Here is a 19,548-nt window from a genome sequence, read left to right as displayed (position 1 = left end):
TCCGCCTTTTCAGCCTCTCCATATGTTGCTGCATCACACCTCGCTCCCTGTCTCCAGATATAAAAAGTCTGTAGTCCGCCATCTCCTTGATGCGGCCAAGAGTCTCATTCCCTTACACTGGAAGAGCACCTGCCCTCCGACCGTCCGGGAGTGGGAGGCCCGGGTTGAGGGGATCAGGGAACTGGAGGATCTCTCTGCCACATCTGCGCGGCAACGAGAGGTGTATACATCGACTTGGTATTACTGGTTGTCCTATCTGTCCCGACGCGTTTCATAGGCTCTGTGGCCTGGTATTCCCAGCCTGGCACCTGTTTTGATGTCCATTACTCGCCTCCGCTGGGGCTTTATGTGCTTGGAGCCGAGCCCTGCTTGGCCCTACTCTGTACTTTTTACTGTAATCATATTGTTGTTACTGTTATCTTGACGCTCTTTTATGGCTCAATTGCCTGTATGATGTCATGCGTGTTCTCGATTACCAGCATTTCAGATACCTTGGGGTGTCTAGTTTTTAAAAATATATGATTTGATGGGGTAAATTGCATTGGCCAGCTTCAAAGATACCCAAAATGGCACATGGGGGGAAGAATTACCAGATTTGGAAAAAAAGGTTTTGAAATGGCAAAACGCTACCTGTACTTATTGCCCCATAACGTGCAGAAAAAAGCAAAAAAAAAACATAAAAACATTGGGTATTTCTAAACTCAGGACAAATAGTAGAATCTATTTAGCAGGTTTTTTCATTAGTTTTTTTACCAAAAATCCCCATATTTTATCATTTTTTTTATAGTAAATTAGATGATATGATAAAATGAATTGTATCTAAAGAAAGCCCTGTTTGTCCTGGAAAAAACAATATATAATATGTGTGGGAGCACGAAATGAGAAAGAAGAAAATCACAGCTAAACAGTAACACTGAAAAACATTAAAAGAGCCATTGTCCCGCAATATACTACGAGTAAAAACCCCTATTGTCCTTAAGGGGTTAAAGAGAATGATCTCTTTAAGAATTTGAACTCCTTGGCATGAAATGATAAAATCTTCATTTTCTAATTATATCTGGTTAGGGGAAAAAACAAGATTAAGGTTTTTTTTTTGTTTTGTTTTTTTTAATATCAATCTTTATTAAAAGTATTTTTCCAAAAAATAAAAATTAAACAAATACCAAAAACATTCAATCGTTTCACAGTGTTAAAACAGAATGGGTTAATAAGAGTAATATCACATGTCGATAAGTATACCCAACAAAATCTGTATTAGGATTTCTCATTCAAATTACTAACAGTCATACCAAGCTTCCGTGAGAGAGATTCGAAGGAGGGAGGAAAGGAAGTATAGTCACAGATTCAATGAAAAAGAAGGTCATGGAGGTAAATATGGATGTATTGTCAATATTTTAAATTTTTTACAATGCACAGGAATCATTATCCAATATATAGAAGCCACCTATGCCAAATCATCTTATATTTCTCTTCAGCATTAGATCTCTTAAAGAAGTATTTTTCAGCGGAACATTGTTGATTAATCTGGGTTTTAATCTCAGGCCATGTAGGAAGAGTCGAATTTCTCCAACTCCTAGCTAAGCAGATTTTAACTGCAAGTAGGATGTTTAATGGAGAAGAAACCCCTAAGGGGAAAGTATTATATTAAATCCAAATAATGTTAAAAAGAGATTAGTTAATTGAGTTTTAGTCTGAATTAAACCCAAGCACTCCCACCATATATGTTTGTGAGTACCTGTTTCAATATGACATCACCAGCAAAGAGCACCTTTGGATGGTTGAAATTTAACAAGGCGGGCTGGTACCATATACCATCTATGCATGAGTTTATAAAACTCTTCGTGGAGGTTCAGACAATGGGACGCTTTTCGAGTAACTTGCCATGCTTTGTTCCAGTTAGATAAGGAAATAGGTAGATCAAAATCCTTCTCCCATTGTTTTTGTCTCTAATCACACGAGCCAATCTCAAAGCTAATATTTTAGAATATATCTTAACATCAATATTGATAAGAGAGATTGATCTATAATTAGTAACCACTGAAGGATCCTTGCCTGGCTTTGGGATAGGTGAGATGCTAGCTTCTAACATTTCCTTAGGGAATTCTTTGCCTAAACCAATTGCATTGAATGATCTCAATAAAATAGGGGAGATCACTGGATCCAAGATTTGATAGAATCATGATAGCCATCAGGGCCCAGGGCTTTCCCCTGTTTAAGCTCTTGAATTACTTTAGAGATCACTTGTAGCGTGAACGTTTGATTCAGCTCTATCCTTTTTTGTTCTGTGATTTTTGGAAGAGATAGTGACTCTAAAAATCGAGTCATATCCAGAATAGAAGTTGTGGATTCAGATAGATTATATAAGGATTCATAATAGTCCTTAAAAGCATTGCCTATCTGTCTAGGTGATACACAAGTTTCCCCTTTATAAATAATTTTTTTGATTCTAGATTGTAGATTTTGCGCTTTAAGTCTATTAGAGAGGTCATTACACATTCTGTTATTGTTAGTATACCAGCGCGCTTTCAGTCTCTCCATCATTAATTCGGACTTAATTTTAAGTTTAATCAATATTGATTTTTGGATACTCTCTATCTGCCTGCAAAGATCCATAGAGGGATTATATTTATTTTGTCTTTCGACTAGAGCTAACTCAATATAAAGATCTGCCAGTTCCTTTTCTCTCTTATTTTTTACCCAGGCCCCTTTTTTTATTAAGTAACCTCTCAAGACACATTTAAGGGTACACCAAAGATTCAAATCTGAGGTCTCTTCATTATCATTTTGATGCAAAAATAACTTTGTCTGTTCTAACAAATCGGCTCTATCAGCTTCACTTTTTATGATAGCTTCATTAAGGGTCCATCTATTTCTCATCTTAAAATGAGGATTATCTTTCAAGGAAATATAAATTGGAGCATGATCGGACCATATAATATTTCCTACACAAGAACTGATACAATAATCCAAATTATGGCTCGGCATGAGAAAGAAGTCTATACGTGAATAAGAATACATCATAGAGACCATGTTTAGAAAGACACGCAGAGAATGCTTCAGCTTTAGTTTTCAAAGTTCTGTTTTGCGTCTCTTAGAGGTTTTGGTATCCATCTCTATATCTAATATAGAATTCATATTACCTGCCATAAATAACCCCTTCAATCCCAGGGGTTTTTGGTACCTCAAAGCCCAGAGCAATTTTGCCATTTTTGGGGTATGTCGTTTTAGCGATGATTCTCTTTTCCTGTGAATAGTGTACCCATATAAACTATATATTGTTTTTTCAAGGAAAGATAGAGCTTTCGTTTGATACCATAGTTGGATGATTAGCTGAAAATTTAGAATGAGAAATTTAGTAAAAACTAGCGAAGATTAGAAAAATAAACTAATTTTTTTTTTACATTTTCCCTCTGAATCCTCACAAAATTAGGTAAAGCGATGGAAAATCCCCTCCAAGTTTATTAATTCAGGTGTACTGATTTCAGAAATACCTGATTTATATAGATTTTCCAGACTTTCTCAGCACCAGGGAGCATACTATAAGGTGTACAATTCTGTATAATTTTTATGCCTATGGCTTAACGGGTTTGGGGGTTGTGAACGGGGGCAGGAGGGTTATACTGGCTAGATGTTATGCTAGGGCAATGGGAAGTAAGGTTTTTTAATAAATTTTTTATCTTTTTTTGTATATTTTTTTTTAATTTTTTTAAATATTTTTTTTATTTTTTATATATATTTTTTACGCAGAAATAGTAAGAGGTCCTCCTAGGGACCTCCTGAACATGCCAGTGATGTCACAATGACATCACAGCTCATTATATTTTTTTTGTATTATTTATATTATTATTTTAATGATTTATTTAATATTTTTTAAATGAATTAACTTTTTTTTTCTGCTTTTCTCTTTCAGGACGGGAGGGGGAGTAAGAGACATGGTTTCTCACTCCCCTCCCCGCGATCCCCCTGCACCGATCACACTGTGATCTCTATGCAGGTCTGTGAGGAGATCGCAGAGTCTCTGTGCCTCATCGGAGGGCAGGATATACCTGCAGGGGATATCCTGTCCTCCGATGACCTTCCGGGTTCCGTCAGCAGTGACCCAACCTGGAAGGGAATGCTGGATCGCGCGTTTGCAACTGCGCGATCGGGTACTTTCAACTGTAACAGCTTACCGTCTTTCATGCCGGAAGCTGTTACGGGAGATCGGGCAGCAGAAAGCCGGCGATGCCGGCTTCTGCTGCCAGGGGGAGTCCAGGCTGTGGTCTCCCGTGCAGCGGCAGGGATGTGTCCCTGCCGCTGCACGAAGGGCTGGACGTACCGGGACGTCCATAGGGGTTTCTTTGTGGGCGTGTTTTGGACGTCCCGGTACGTCTATAGGGGAATGAAGGGGTTAATATCCCTTTAGAAACTTTCTCTATTATTTCCATCGTTTTATTTAAAAATCTAGTTGAAGCTTCTGATGGGGCGTATAAACTAACGAACGTATATACGACGTCATTTATACTACAAATAAGTATGATCCTCCTACCCTCATGATCAGTATCGTGAAAAATATATTCAAATTTATTTTTAGATGCGATCAATATAGCCACACCTCTTTTTTTTTTTATCTGGGAGAGAAGATGAATACACCTCACAGTATTTACGATATTTCCAAATTGAATCACCCTTAACTCCTTTCCAATTTGTCTCTTGAATAAATGCGACATCTACCCTGTCCTTAATTAGCGTATCGTATAGATAGGATCTTTTATAGGGGGAGTTTAACCCCTGTGCATTGATAGACAAAAATGTAAGTGGCATCAAAATAATATATCTCCATGACACCCATAATAGAACTCCCTTCCAGATATCTCACCTTCATTTGATCCTCTAACACAGAAGCTTCTCTCCACAAACAATCATAACCACATAAAACAATCAACCTCTTCATACCATGAAGGGGAAACAATTTCTCCGTCATTGGCATAAAAAAAACTTCCTGAACCATCTAAGAAAAAAACAATGAGAGGTTCAAGTCATCGGACCGGTGGACAGAGGGAGAGCGAGAAAAAAAAAAAAAATAATAATTAATTAAATATATATATAAACAAATTCTTACATGATCATTCAAATATTCAGTAATAATTGGAAGGCCCTACTAGACTTTCAGTCAGGTACGACTAATTGAATTAAAGTTTTTCCAAAGCAGCTGGCTCCCCTAGAATTAATAGTTATCTAATTTTATTCATATTCTATCTATATTTACCATGAATCTAACAGTATAAATAGTTTATGCTTTACGAAAGCCAGTGAAGTTAGTATAAGTAGAGTTTAATTGATATGTATGTATGTGTAAGAGTGTATATATGTATTGTGTACGCATATCATAAATAATACAAATTTAAGAATAACCCTTTCCTTTTCAATCGTGTATAAATTATTTAAACATATCATTCTCATTCTCAAAATACAAATATTTAGTGTTATCTTTCTTTTAATGTGTATCGGTGTATTTATCAAGTTTATATATAAACTAAGAGTTTTAATTCCAATATATTTTATAATTATAATAATTCGTGTGCATAGGAATCCCGTAATACTTGATATAAATAGGATTCAATCAGTGAATATATGCATATAAACATATAATAAATATGTATAAAAACTTAGGAAAGATTAAGGTTTGAGATGTCAAGCAAAAGAAATAAAGGCAGAATTGGTGTTATTGATAACAAGACATATCATGAAATTAATATGTTAACGCATCTGAATAATACAAAAAGAATGATAAGGCTATTTTGTATGGTTAAAGCAAAAGGTAAAAAGTGAGGACTAACACTTTTAAGACTTATACTTTAATACCACAAAGTTTGACAAAGATTAGTGCATGGCAATAGTTAAAATACTAGCATTTGAAATACCCTGGGGGTTTGATGGGGTAAATTGCATTGGCCAGCTTCAAAGATACCCTAAATAGCACATGGGGAAGAATTACCAGATTTGGAAAAAAATGGTTTTGAAAAAGCAAAACATTACTTGTACTTATTGCCCCATAACATGCAGAAAAAAGCAAAAAAAAAAACATAAAAAACATTGGTTATTTCTAAACTCAGGACAAATAGTAGAATCTATTTAGCAGGTTTTTTCATTAGTTTTTATAGATGAATAAAAGTCAGAAAAAATCAATTTTTTCTCAATTATTCACCACAGTTTATACTTTTTTTTTATAGTAAATTATATGATACAATCAAAATAAGTGTATATAAAGAAAGCCCTTCTTATATAACAATATACCGTATTTGCTCGATTATAAGATGACTCTGATTGCCACTGTGGCATTTAGGGGGTTAAAAGGCATATTATGGGGCAGAGTGGCATATAGGGAGGTATAAGGCATTTTAGGAGGCCGAGTGGCATACAGAGGGTTAAAAGGCATTTCTGGAGGCAGAGTGGCATTAAGGGGGTTAAAAGGCATTTCACAGAGCATTCTGCCTCCAGAAATGTCTTATGCCCCTATATGCCACTCTGGCATTTAGGGGGTTAAAAGGCATATTATGGGGCAGAGTGGCATATAGGGAGGTATAAGGCATTTCAGGAGGCCGAGTGGCGTATAGAGGGTTAAAAGGCATTTCTGGAGGCAGAGTGGCATTAAGGGGGTTAAAAGGCATTTCACAGAGCATTCTGCCTCGGGAAATGCCTTATGCCCCCCATTTAACACTCCCTCCTCCAAACTTACCGGTGCTTCTGTGTCCCCGGCGCCGATCCACGATGGCTGCATAAGACCGCAGCTCCGTCCACCGTCTCGGGACTAACCGCATTTATTTTACGCTGCCGCGACCATGGGGAAGTCGAATCGCTCGGCCGGCACTCCTAAAGCCCTCAGCAGTCGGTGAGGCACTTTTTTTCGGGGCTCCCAAGACTCCCAATCTCGAGGCCATGTGTCCAAGATGGCGCCCTCTCCCCCGAGTCGAGCGAGCGAATGCTCCGACGACGCCTCGCTAGACCAGGACGCCGCGGTTCCAGATCCTCCGGCGGTGCCACTTACCTGGCAAGACGCCCTGAAGCAGCTACCCACGAAGGCGGATCTGGTCTCGGTGATCGATGCCGCCTTGGACCAGGCCTTACAACGTGTTCGGGCTGATCTCACCGCGATCAAGCAAGATGTTCAACATATTGGTGACCGTGTTGCTACGCTGGAGGAAGACCATATCAAGACCTGCGAGGCGGTCGATGCCTTGTCTGCTATGCACCGAGATCACTCGGAACTTTTTGCTGCCCTACATAGATAGCTTGAGGACCTGGATAACAGGGGAAGGTTCAACAACCTGCGCATCAGAGGCCTACCCGAATCGGTCTCGGCTGCTGACGTCCGCAAGACGCTGCAAACCCTATTTAATAAGCTTCTCCAGCAGCCTGACGACACCCCGATACAGTTCGACAGAGCCCACCGGGCACTCCGTCCCACTTCGGCACCACCGAGGGATGTGGTGTGCTGTTTGCACAAGTATTCCGTTAAGGAGGCTGTGCTGAAAGTGTGTCGCCTTTCGGGCGACTTGGATTTCGAGGGAGAACAGATCAAGATCTTTCAAGACCTTTCCCCAATCACCCTGCAGAAGCGTCGAGCCCTCAAACACGTTACAGCAGCGCTACGTTCAGCGAATATACCGTACCAGTGGGGCTTCTCGTTCGTCCTCATTGCCCGCAAGGATAAGGATGTCCTTACCTTTCGTCACCACAGCGACCTGGAGTTTTTTCTTACTCATCTTGATCTTCCAGCCATTCGCCTTCCGGATTGGGAACTTTCCATCGAGGTTCCGCAGCAGCTCACCGAACCAGCCAAATCCTGGGCGGCTCCGGTGCATCGTAGGAAGAGGTCTCGACGGGCTACGACTACAGCGACGCAGGCCGATGGAGACCCTTGAGTGTCTGTCTTCGCTTCCAGATTTTAGTCCTCCGCTGAATTCCTGCATCCTGGCTTGCTGACGCTCTTCGATTGGGGTTCTCTGCCGGTCCGGGTGGTGAGTTGGTGTCATCTCCTGTACCCGCGTCTGTGCTCTTACGCACCCCGTGGGTGAGGCGCTCTGGACATTGGCATATTGACTTTTCGGACTTCGGCACTTTTCTTTTGTTTTTTCTGTATTTTTAGTTCCTCGCTCGATCGTCCCGGTTTTTCATTATACACGCGCCGTCCCTCGTACACCACACTACATTATTCGCATCCGCTCCACTACGACTAGGCAGTTCCCTTTTCCCTGCCAGGTTGGGCCCCCAGATGTTTGTGGGGGTCGGACTCTCACCGGCCTCAGCAGTGCTCTCAGACACATCACACTGTTTCCCTTTTCCTTTTTCTCCTTTTATACATTTATGTTACTTGCCAGCAGGGCGCTTAGCGCTCTTAGGCCGTTACATTGGCTCCCGTGTTCTCCTCCCTTAAGCGGTATTCATGCCTTGTCTCAGTCCCGTTGACGGGGACGTATAGTTCTTCCCTGTCACCTTTGGTTTTAGGGACCGTTCCGGTCCTTTCCTTCTTTGCCCTCCTCGGCAACCCCTCCCCAGAGCCTTCCTGTCCTTCTGTGGATGGTTGATTTGGGCCTGCTTGCAGCCCCTGTGCTCACCCTGCATATTGCTACAGCAATATTACTAGGGATGTTGTCCCTGTTTGCATGTCCCAGGGGTCCAAGGTATCGGCTGTGCTCTTCTCAGAGCTCTCTCACTTTTCTGTATGGCTCCTCAATCTCTTAACTTGGTCTTGTTGAATATCAGAGGCCTCAATAAACCCCAGCAGCGTTCTAAACTCCTAGCGTTTCACCACTCCTTTAAGACACATATCACCTTTGTGCAAGAAACGCATTATTCTGCTAACAGGGAATTCCCTCTTTTAAATAGACACTTCATTCACTCATTTCTGTCCAGCTCCCCTTCCTCCAAAACCAAGGGGGTGGCTATCCTCATTCATAAGTGCATTAGTTTCCGACCCTCTGAGACGTGGAAGGACGCTGAGGGAAGAGCTATCTTTTGTTAAGGGCTTTGTGGGCTCTCATAAAGTCACTGTGGCAAATGTATATGCCCCTAATAGTAACCAAGCCCGTTTTGTTACCTCGATCCTGTCCAAATTGGCTGATTTCCAGGAGGGTATTACCATCTTGGGGGGGACTTTAATATGGTGTTGGACCCTAAAATTGACACTTCCTCAGGAAGCTCCCATGTTCCCTTTTCAATGATTCGTAAAGTGACCCACCAATTGCGTTTGAACCAGATGGTGGATGCGTGGAGAGCCCTCCATCCTACTGTGAGGGATTATACCTATTTTTCCCCTAGTCACTGTAAATATTCGCGCATAGACGCCTTTTTTCTGTCCCACTTCCATTTGTCGCTCCTGCGTTCGGCTAGCATTGGTGTGGCTACGATTAGTGATCACGCGTTTTCATGAAACTTGCTCTCTCGGGCCTCCCCAGGACCAATTGGCATTGGCGTCTCAATGAGAATTTATTGCGTGACCCCCACCACGTTTCCCAATTGTCCTCTCACATTAAACATTATTTTGCAGAGAACGTCACCCCCGACGTTTCGCATCCGATGATTTGGGAAGCCCATAAGGCTGTCTTGCGGGGCCACCTGATAAAGTTGGGCGCTTCCGTTAAAAGGAACCGCGCGGCCACTATCTTAGATCTTACGCAACAAATAGCACGCCTGGAAGCCCGCCACAAATTAACCCTCCTTCCCTCCACCCAGGTGGAGCTTTCTGCTCTACGCACGCGGTTGGCGGCCCTCCTAGATGATAGGGCTAAGCGTAACTATCTTTTGGTACAGCGTCACTTCTACGAATTTGGGGACAAACCTGGCAGGCTCCTGGCTCGGGCGCTGAGGGCGAAGAGGGCACAAACCTATATTCCACGTATTAGGGACCCTGCGGGTCGGCTTCGCTTCCGTTCGGAGGAGGTTGCCGACTGTTTTCGACAGTATTATACTTCCTTGCATAATTTGCCGCGCCCGGGGACTCCCCCCTCTGAGTCGGAGGAGGCCCTCACAGCTTATTTTTATCGGAATTCATCACCAAAACTCTGCCACCCGACGCCAGGGCTCTCCTCGACCAACCAATCTCCTTGGCTGAGGTGGCTGAGGTCATGAAAACTTCCCCAGCCGGCAAGAGTCCCGGCCCGGATGGTTTTACCATTTCCTATTATAAAAAGTTCCTTTCTGTTCTTGGCCCTCATATGGTTTTGTTTTTTAATGCAATCGCCCAAGGTGCTCCATTTGCCCCGCAGGCTCTGTCCGCGCATATCGTGGTCATCCCTAAACCAGACAAAAACTTAGATTTATGTAGTAGTTTTCGCCCTATCTCTCTGATCAATGTTGATTTGAAGTTATTCTCCAAAATTTTAGCGAATCGCCTGTTGCCCTTTTTGCCCCATCTTATACATTCCGATCAGGTGGAGTTCGTCCCCGGGCGCGAGGTCAGAGACAACACTATCAAGGTAGTCAACATAATAGCCCATGCCCAGTCTCGTAGCCTTCCGTTGATCGTGGCCTCGATGGATGCCGAGAAGGCGTTCGACCGGGTGTCCTGGTCCTTTCTTTTTGGGGTGCTCTCAAGAATTGGTGTCGGTCTTCGCTTCTTGACCTGTGTTAAGGCTTTATATGACTCTCCGACCGCACGGGTGGCCGTTAATGGTTTGTTGTCTGATCCGTTCACGTTGGCGAACGGTACGTGGCAGGGATGCCCCCTTTCCCCCTTTTGTTTCTTTTAGTACTCGAACCCTTTGCGAATCTCATCCGGGCCCACCCGGATATCGCAGGAGTCCAGATTGGACCCCGTTCTTAGGCCTTATCGTTATTTGCGGATGACATCCTCTTCACTCTCACTAACCCGGTTCGGTCTCGGCTGTCCTGTCGGAGCTTGCCAGGTTCCAGGAATTGTCCAATTATAAAATTAATTTATCCAAATCGGAGATCCTGGGGTTTCACATCCCGGCGCAAATTTGTAACCACATTCGGACTGGGTTCCCCTTTAAATGGAGGGATGACTCTATTAAGTATCTGGGTCTGCTTATTCCCGCGGATCTATCGAAGTTGCGTACTCTTAATTTTGAGCCCTTGTTGTCTACCCTACAATTTTCGCGCATATGTGCATACACCCCGCAGGGGCAACATGTTTAACCCCTTGGCTGCTAAGCCATTTCCCACCTGGGTGCTAAGCTGGTTTTCGGCATTTTGGTGCATCTCTCGTTTAAACGCGTTTAGAAGTACATTTCTTGAGAATAAACTATACAAACCATATATTGTTTTTTTCAGCACACCCAGCAGATTCCAAATATACCATTTCTATATGTGTATGTCTCATTAGGTTTGCAAAATAAAGCCAAAAATGGGAAAAAAGTGTATTTTTTCACTTCTGACTCAATAAAAACTAGTTTGTAATTTTATTTTTCTAAACTCTAATATCAAAACCTGTGTTGCTAAATATTTGTAGTAGGTAACCGGTCTAAAATAAACAGAAATTGAGAACAGTAGACTGTGTTTTTCTAATATTTTAGTGCTAAAAGTTAAACAAAAGACATCTTTAAATTTAATGTATGGCTGCCGTCAATTAAACAGCTCTAGCTGCCCTGGATTTTAAAATATGCCAACAAAACTATATATTTTTAGAAACTACACCCACAGCTGCAGCAAATGAGATCTTATTTGTATTTGTATCACAAATCTGATGTGCACAACAAATAAGTGAATATCACACAAAAAAAAAATAATAATAATTAAAAGCGACAAGTTCATTTATGTCTTGCGCACTCCAGTCTTGTGCTACTAATACATGCAGCCCCTCATTTGATGCGCCAAGGGGTGTAGTTTCTGAAAATATATACTTTATGTACCATAATTTAACTTTCCAGCTGTCTAGAGCTGTCTAAATGCAGCCATCACCCCTAAATGTTTTAAGACAATTTTCAAATCTGCCATTTCTGAAGTTAAAGTGGTCTAGACATCTGGGAAGTTAAATTAGGGTACACAAAGTACACATTTCAAGAAACTACACCCCTTGGAGTTTCAAATGAGGGGTTACATGTATTTCTAGGACAAAAGTTGAGTGCACAAATAATGATGGAATATGCCGCTATGTTCATTTGTGTCTTGCGCACTCCAGGTTTGTACTAGAAACACATGTAGCCCCTCATTTGATGCGCCAAGGGGTGTAGTTTTTGCAAATGTGTACTTTTTGTGCCATAATTTAACTTCTTACGTGAGCAGTAATGCCACATCAAGACTTCAACCCTATTTACTGACCATTCACACGCCTTTCATATCTCCATTCACTCGCAGAAGCACACACCATACTTTCCACACATTCACTCACAGAAGCAAACACCATTCTTTCCCCTTACAATCCCAAAAATATGATGTAAAGGGATAAAAAAAAATCACTTTTACAGCAAAAATAAGTTTTGCAGTAAAAGTGCAAGGAGCTCCAGGGATGAGATGGTTACTGACGTACCGCACAGGCTAAATGGCTGATTTTTATAATATTTACAGTTTATCAGGATTTCAAAATTTGCCCTCCTCTACCATTGGCTAAATTTAACCCCATGATCAAAGGGATAACAAGGGGTAACATTGGCTACCACAGTGATCATTTAGCTAGAATACTTAAACTTTTTTTTTTTTTTTTTTTTTAAAGTTAAACTAGTTAATGTTTAGATTATTTAATTTGGGGGTCTCAAAATTTTGATCTTTATTTATCTTCCTTTAGAGACCCCCAAATCATTTTTTTTTACTTTTTTTGTACATTTTAATTTTTTTAACTTAATATTTTTTATTATTTTTTAACAAGCATTATACCATTGGAAAGGTGAGGCGATTATCTTTCCAATGTAGCTGCTTAGATGCCTGAGATACAGGCATCTAAGCAGCATGCCCCCATACCGCTTTAACTGACAATTGTCAGTTATTAATAAAGTTGCGCGGTGACATCATCGCGTCATTGTGCGTGCCGTCACCGGCCGGATCGGGTGGCCCTGGTGATGCCTTTCAGTGTGAGGGACAGATCACCGGGGTAGGTGGTGATGAGGGTCCACAGACCTCCATCAAGGTAGGGTAGTGCTAGCGACGGCATGGTGCCGTCGTTAGCACCTGACTGGGACTGCTAGCGACGGCACCATGCCGTCGTTAGCAGTCAAGAGGTTAATACCTAGGTGTCAGGATTCCACCCTACTAGCCCAGACCACGCACAAATTATTTTGCACTCACTAGTGGCCGATCTTCCTTCTCTGGAGCACCAGTTATTGATTGCTTGTACAGCTGAGCCTGATTACCTGAGTGGAACCCTGTCTATGTAAACCTGCCCTGTAGCGACGCCACTGCTCCTGAGGAAATTACCTTTTCTGTTTCCCGTCGTACGAAGTGCAATTATACAACTATCTCTTATGTCTTTTTCCGGGAGTCTTCTAAACTGCACCTGGCTTCCACTTTATGCAGTTATGAGGACAGGACATCGTCCTTAAGATTTTTTAGGTCCCGACAGTTGTTGGTGTCTTTTGTCAAGCCCTACAAGCTGGTGTCTGCTATGACTCTGGCCAGATGGGTCCGATGGATCATATGTCTGGCCGGGGTGGAAGATTCGTTCAGCGCTCATTTGGTTAGGGGCGCTGCAGCTTCTTTTGGCTGGTGCATCTCTTTCTGACATTTTACATGCGGCTGATTGGTCTAGAGAACAAACGTTTCTGTTTTCATCCAGGGGACCATCCGTCTTTTGCTTTTATTCATTAGCGTTAAAACTGCAAAACATTAAGTGTGCTTATAATCTTTATAATGACAGGAGGCAAATATTTCCCTCCCTTTCCTGGGCTTGGGGTGTCTGGGTGGCTTGTAGTTATTATTATTATTATATTGCTATACCTGTGATATATTTTGTATTCTTTGTTCTTGTTGCAGTATTAATTATTATGAGGTTGTATGCTTGTCAGTAACATGTGTGTTCAATTCTTTCTTACACGCATTACTTTTTTTTTTTTAGATGCCTTTCATGATTTGTTTTATCTTTCAGCATAATCGAATCTGGTTGCTGTTCTCATGCTTAGGAGTTGAAGTTTCCTTGTTATTGGCAGACCAAGCTCATTAAAGACTTTCAGATTAGAGTTTCTTTGTTTCTTCTGTTTAGACTTATTTATCCAGACAATTTGTTCTCCGGTTCCTGTGATTATCGCTCGCTGCAAAGAAAGAGGAAGTGGTTTGGGATGCAGGAGCCTATATAGACTGTCACTGGTTTTATGATTGGTTCTTTCTGTTAACTCTTTGTTTGATGCTGTTGGGAGTTAGTAAAGAGAGATAAGCAAAATATTTGCCTCCTGTCATTATTAAAGTTAAGATTATAAGTAAACTAAAGCTAGCATAATCTTCAATTTATGTTTTTTTTCCTGCACATTATGGGGCAAAAGTAGCGTTTTGCTACTTGAAACTCATTTTTTCCAAATCTAGTAATTCTGTCCCATGTGCTATTTCGGGTATCTTTGAAGCAATAGAACATTTACCCCATCAAACCATATATTTTTTTAAGACTAGACCTCCCAGGGTATTTCAAATGCTGGTATCTTAACTTGTTGCATGCACACATTTTACCACCAGCCTTTGTCAAAGTTTGTATTAGTATTTTTTTGTGTGTATTTTTCCCACTCACGGTATACTCACGGTATACTTTAGGTATGAATTTACAACTCCTGATATATTTTTGGTTTTTTTCTTATTTTTTATTTTTCACATTGTGATTAGAAACCTGTGCTCCATTGACTTTCATGGTTGAATGCAGTACCTGTATTCTTCTTTTATTTTGTTAAAGGACACATCAACATCTTGCTAGGGGAAAAATCTTGCAGTGGCGGTTATGACCGCTCTCCAGAGCATCGCCTCCTGGGGTGGGTGCTTGTTGTTGCTGAATGCCTCGCTATTGGGGCATTTCAGCTACACCATTGACGTTTGAGAGGCGATAAACTCTTTAAAAATGGGCATCCAAAGCCATACAGCGCATGGTGAACTTTGACGCCCTGGGGAGAGGCCAGACGTTGCCCCTGATGCCGATCTTGGTGTCGACATTGAGACAATTGTCTTCAAGGGGTTAAAACTGTTCTCTGATCTCATGTTTAATCAAATTTATTTCTGAGTGCTAAATGTGTGTGATATAAGGATAGTGTTCAGTAGCAAAATAAGATCAATACATTCAGTATGTAAAGGGTTAATTGTTAATGATAAAAAATGACCTATGGCAAGGGGAGACACTCAATTAAAGTCTGAAAGATATTGATATACATACAAGTTACATTTTAAAATACCTGAAAGACTAACTGTAGTTTTATCTCAATAGGTTTGTCAACATACCAAAAGTGGAAACAAATAAGTTGTTGTTATATGGGAAGAGTAATTCCAGCTTCCAGAAGGTAGAATAAGAAACAGGAGGAAGCTCTCGGAAAGTGATTATAATGTAAAAACGGGCTGGGCTCAGCAGATTCTAGGTTCAGCAATACAGAAGCTGACTGAATAGAAAGTGCAGATGTGACAGATGGTATTAAAAGGCAGGATGGTACTTGATTATGTACAAGCTTCTAAAGGCGCCATTTGTATGTTGATCAAAAAACATTGTGTCATTTTCATTTACAACAACAGAAAACTAATTATGCATGATATAGAACTGATTTGTACAAGTACAAGTTTCACCAGGTAAAAGCCTATGTAGTTGGTTAGGATCGCTTGGAGCAAAAAGATGAATGCTTTGTTGTGTGTTTATGTTTGTGTCACTTGTTTGCAAAGCCTTGTGGAAGCATGTCTCCCAGCTTCTAACTCCATGCCCTAACAAGAAAATCTGACCTCCCCCTCTATTGCGCTGTATGATAACAGAGCCTTGGATTACCAAATACAGAAGGAACTGAATGAATGCACTCAGGGTCAACTGAATTTGTTGCATGTGGCTGAAGGAACCACATTGGCTATTGGTTGGAGTATTTATAAAATAATCATATCCAGTCCTTTAGAGGTTTAGCGCATAGGATCAGACAAAATTTACCTGATAAAGGCTGGATTAAAACTCTAATCAGTATTGCCCTGTGTTGCTGCATTTATGTATCCCCAATCTCTTACAACTATTCACTAAGTAAGGGCAAAAGTGGTGAACATGGATTCATTCATGTTCAAAAGAGAAAGGGAGGAATAGTGGGAGACATAAGGTTAACCTCTAACAGGTGGGCATCTTCAGCAAATAACAGAATGTTCCAGATCTTCTGAAAACTGCTTATGATGCGGAAGCTACAGGCTGATGTGGCCTTGCCTAATGCTCTACCTCTATGAAAACACACATGTTGCTTATTGCAAAAATAAGACTTTTGGAGTTAACAAAACTGTCCCTACATGCTTGAAACTGCTTGCTTGAACAAATAAGGGCAAACCCTTTTAAGATATAGTGCAAAAGGTTAGAGAATTTCTTTTATTATTATTATTTTTTTTAGAGATTGCTATGTAACCTGCATGTTATCTTAAGTATATTTCTTTCTGTTGTACCGCAGTTCACTCATCGTCTGTTGCATTTTATTATGGAAAGAGTCAGAAAGATTTGCAAATTATTTATATAAGCCTGCTTTCAAATACTAACCCCATATACATGTCTATCCAACATTTTTATGGTGATGAACATAAATCAGTATGTAAACAGTCCTGGGCAAAGTTGACATATAATCATGAAAATAAAGGCCCCAAGAAACCCTTGTTGGAGGCACTGTTTAAACTTAAAAATGCCTTGGAACTGCAAGCTATCCATCTTCTTTCGGGTTTTCAGTCATCTGAGAAGTAGTTACGTTCTGTTTCCTAATTTTTTTTCTTTAAAGAAGTCCAATAGTCAGAGATAACTACCAAACCAAACCTCTATGTCCATGGCTATATAAGGTATCACTTTCCTCAAGAAAGAAAGTGAAACTGAAAGGGAAAAAAGAAAACAAAACAGAAAACATTAGCTATAGAAGACTTTTTCAGGCTCTCCTAATGATGTGCCATAATGTTCATTAGATATGGATGATTTTTATATTTTCCCCACAGATAATACATTTAAATATCCCTATTTGTGTATTTGCCTACCATATTTTACAGTGCAGCATCTCATCTAGAACTCAAAAACCTACACAATGTTTGCTTAAACTAATGAAAGCCATTTCCAGTTCCCAGTATTCAATTACTTTCATTTACCTCTGTTTAAAGATGACCCGCATACACTGGACAAGGCTGGCTATGTCTGTACTGCATGATAACCACTGTAGACTGATGCCACCAGTACAGCATGGCCACTGCAAGAATGTGCCACAGTTGGTGACTTGAACCCAGGTAGTTTAGTTGCCCTGTTAAGAGAACCAAAGTTTACTTACATATTTAAATAAACTCCAAAAAAATGTTTAAGAAGTTCCTGAGTCTGGCAGAATATACAAGCTTCTTAGATCATGGCAAATTAATATATTTATCAATTATTGCAATACGTTATATTTAAAGTTCTAAAAAGCTTTCAGATGAAATTAGATTTCATCAATTGTGAGCAACCTAACAAAATGAAAGAAGTAACTAAAACGGGACAAAAAAAAAACATATAATGTATTGGCTCGATTATAAAAGTTAGGTGCTTTTTTAAAGAAAAATTTCAATTGTTAGAAAAATACACATTCGTGGAATAGTAAAACAGTATTCTAACCAACACACTGTATTTTAACATTTTTGGTATCTATTATGCAGTTAGTCAACATATGTTACATACAAACAGAAAACCAATAGCCATTTTAATGCACCTTACTTATAGATATGCCCCTCTGCCCCCAGATATTCCCCTCTGCCCCCAGATATGTCACTCTGCTCCCCCAGATATGCTGTCACTCTGCCCCCCCTCGAGATATGACCCCCCCAAGACTTACCAATGCAGTCTCCCTGGTGTCTAGCGGGGCCGGTGGGGGACATCTGCGCGATACGCGTGGGCAACTTCCGGTCTTTAAGAATCTTCCCTGTCGGCACTCCCCCCTGTGGGAAGTCCCGACAAAGGATATTGTTAAAGCACATCGAGCAGACGTGCCGGCAGCGGAGGTTGTTTATGCTCGCATCGCCGCAGCAGTGAACGTCTGTGCGATGCGCTTAGAGAATCTCCCGTGCCGGCACTCCTCCCGTGGGAAGTGCTGGCAGGGGAGGCTGTATCAGCGTATCGGAGAGTAGGATGCAGGTCCCCTGCGGTGCTGCGGGGGATCTGTATCCTAACCCTGCTGCCTGGCCGGCCCCCAGAACTGCATGTCCCGGGCGTCAGGCGATACGAATTGCGCATTCCTGCGCTAAGCCCCTAATATAGTCCCGCACCCCCACTTTAAAGACTTAAAGTGGGGGGGGAAAAGTGCGGCCTATATTCGGGCAAATACGGTACATCTAGTGAACAGGCAATTGTAGCAGTATTTTCCCTTTACATTTTTGTATGGCCCATTTTGCAAATGCATGGGAGATTCTGCAGAATACTCCATTATGTATTCTTCTGACCCCAGCTAAATGATCTGCAGATGTGTTCAGCCGAATGTATTTTGCATAGGATATACTCGCCTCCAGTCAGTTCCAGTGTTGGCTCAGAGAAAGAAAAATGCAGAAAATGTTGCTATTGATTTCAAAGGGATCACTATCGTGCTACTGACTGGCAGCTTCAAGCAGCCAATCAGTGGCAATAGTTTTTTGGGCCATGGAGGAGGACTGCAGACACATCTGCGTCAGGCAATTGTTTTATATTTTGTTTTGGAAAAATGCATATTAACCCCTTCGAGACCAGGAGGTACCCGGTACACCATGGTTACATGGTATCTGCAGACCGTCACGGTACATCATCCCCCAAAAATGCCCCCACGTCGCCACAATCGTGGTGATTGCGGGGGCATGGCTGCTGTCTGCCCAGGTGTCTGGGCAGACCAGCACAGCCACCCCCTTGGGAAATATATAGGTTTAGGGGGTTAAAATGAAATATGGGACCTCAACAAACTAATCTGTCAAAATTCCATGTTTGAAAACTGAAATTTGCATGTTCCAATTTTGAACCCGCAGTGCCAAAGAGACATAGCCTACCCATGTAAATGGGGTATTCCTGTACTCGGGGGTGTTTCTAAATACATATCACAAGTTGTTTCAGTAATTTTATGTACCCAGGAAAAAAAACACTGGGATACTGTGTTTGAATAGACTGGCATTAAAATGGTTAAATCAAAATTGTTAAAATGCCCCTAGTAAAATACTTTGGGATGTCATCTTTCAAAAAAGATATACTTTTGTTTAGCAGTGTTTCTTTTTCTGGCGCGCTATTGGCACAACTCTCAGCATACCACATTTAAAATCTTGTTTAGAAACAGCGATGCGCGTCATTCATATTTAACCCTGTAAGTGCCAAAATAAATGAAAATACCAGGACAAACACCTAAATACACTTTTGGAGGTTTTTTCCCATTTTACACTGGTTATACATAGTAAATGATGGTTTATATATAAAAATTGTATTTTCGGTGCCGGATTGAGAGCATAATGGGCCTGGTGCTGAGGATT

The 19,548-nt window shown here is 41.2% G+C and overlaps 1 protein-coding gene across 4 annotated transcripts in view; it reads right to left on the bottom strand.

Moving 5' to 3' along the window:
* PAQR3 (progestin and adipoQ receptor family member 3) overlaps positions 1 to 19,548 on the bottom strand; it is a 288,454-nt gene that overhangs the window by 214,432 nt on the left and 54,474 nt on the right. For 3 of the 4 annotated variants that reach the window (XM_053463288.1, XM_053463305.1, XM_053463296.1), the window contains exons 7-8: positions 17,194 to 17,342; positions 16,528 to 16,926 (exon numbers count right to left, since the gene is read on the bottom strand). In XM_053463288.1, the coding sequence (XP_053319263.1) occupies positions 17,200 to 17,342 (143 nt within the window). In that variant the 3' untranslated portion in view covers positions 16,528 to 16,926; positions 17,194 to 17,199. Of the gene's footprint in view, positions 1 to 16,527; positions 16,927 to 17,193; positions 17,343 to 19,548 lie in introns of those variants that run through there. The other variant, XM_053463314.1, reaches the window with a different exon arrangement.

This window comes from Spea bombifrons, chromosome 1, assembly GCF_027358695.1.
Source record: "Spea bombifrons isolate aSpeBom1 chromosome 1, aSpeBom1.2.pri, whole genome shotgun sequence".
Classification (NCBI taxonomy): domain Eukaryota; kingdom Metazoa; phylum Chordata; class Amphibia; order Anura; family Pelobatidae; genus Spea; species Spea bombifrons.
Note: the sequence above shows the minus strand (reverse complement) of the source record. Positions and strands in the feature narration are given on the sequence as shown.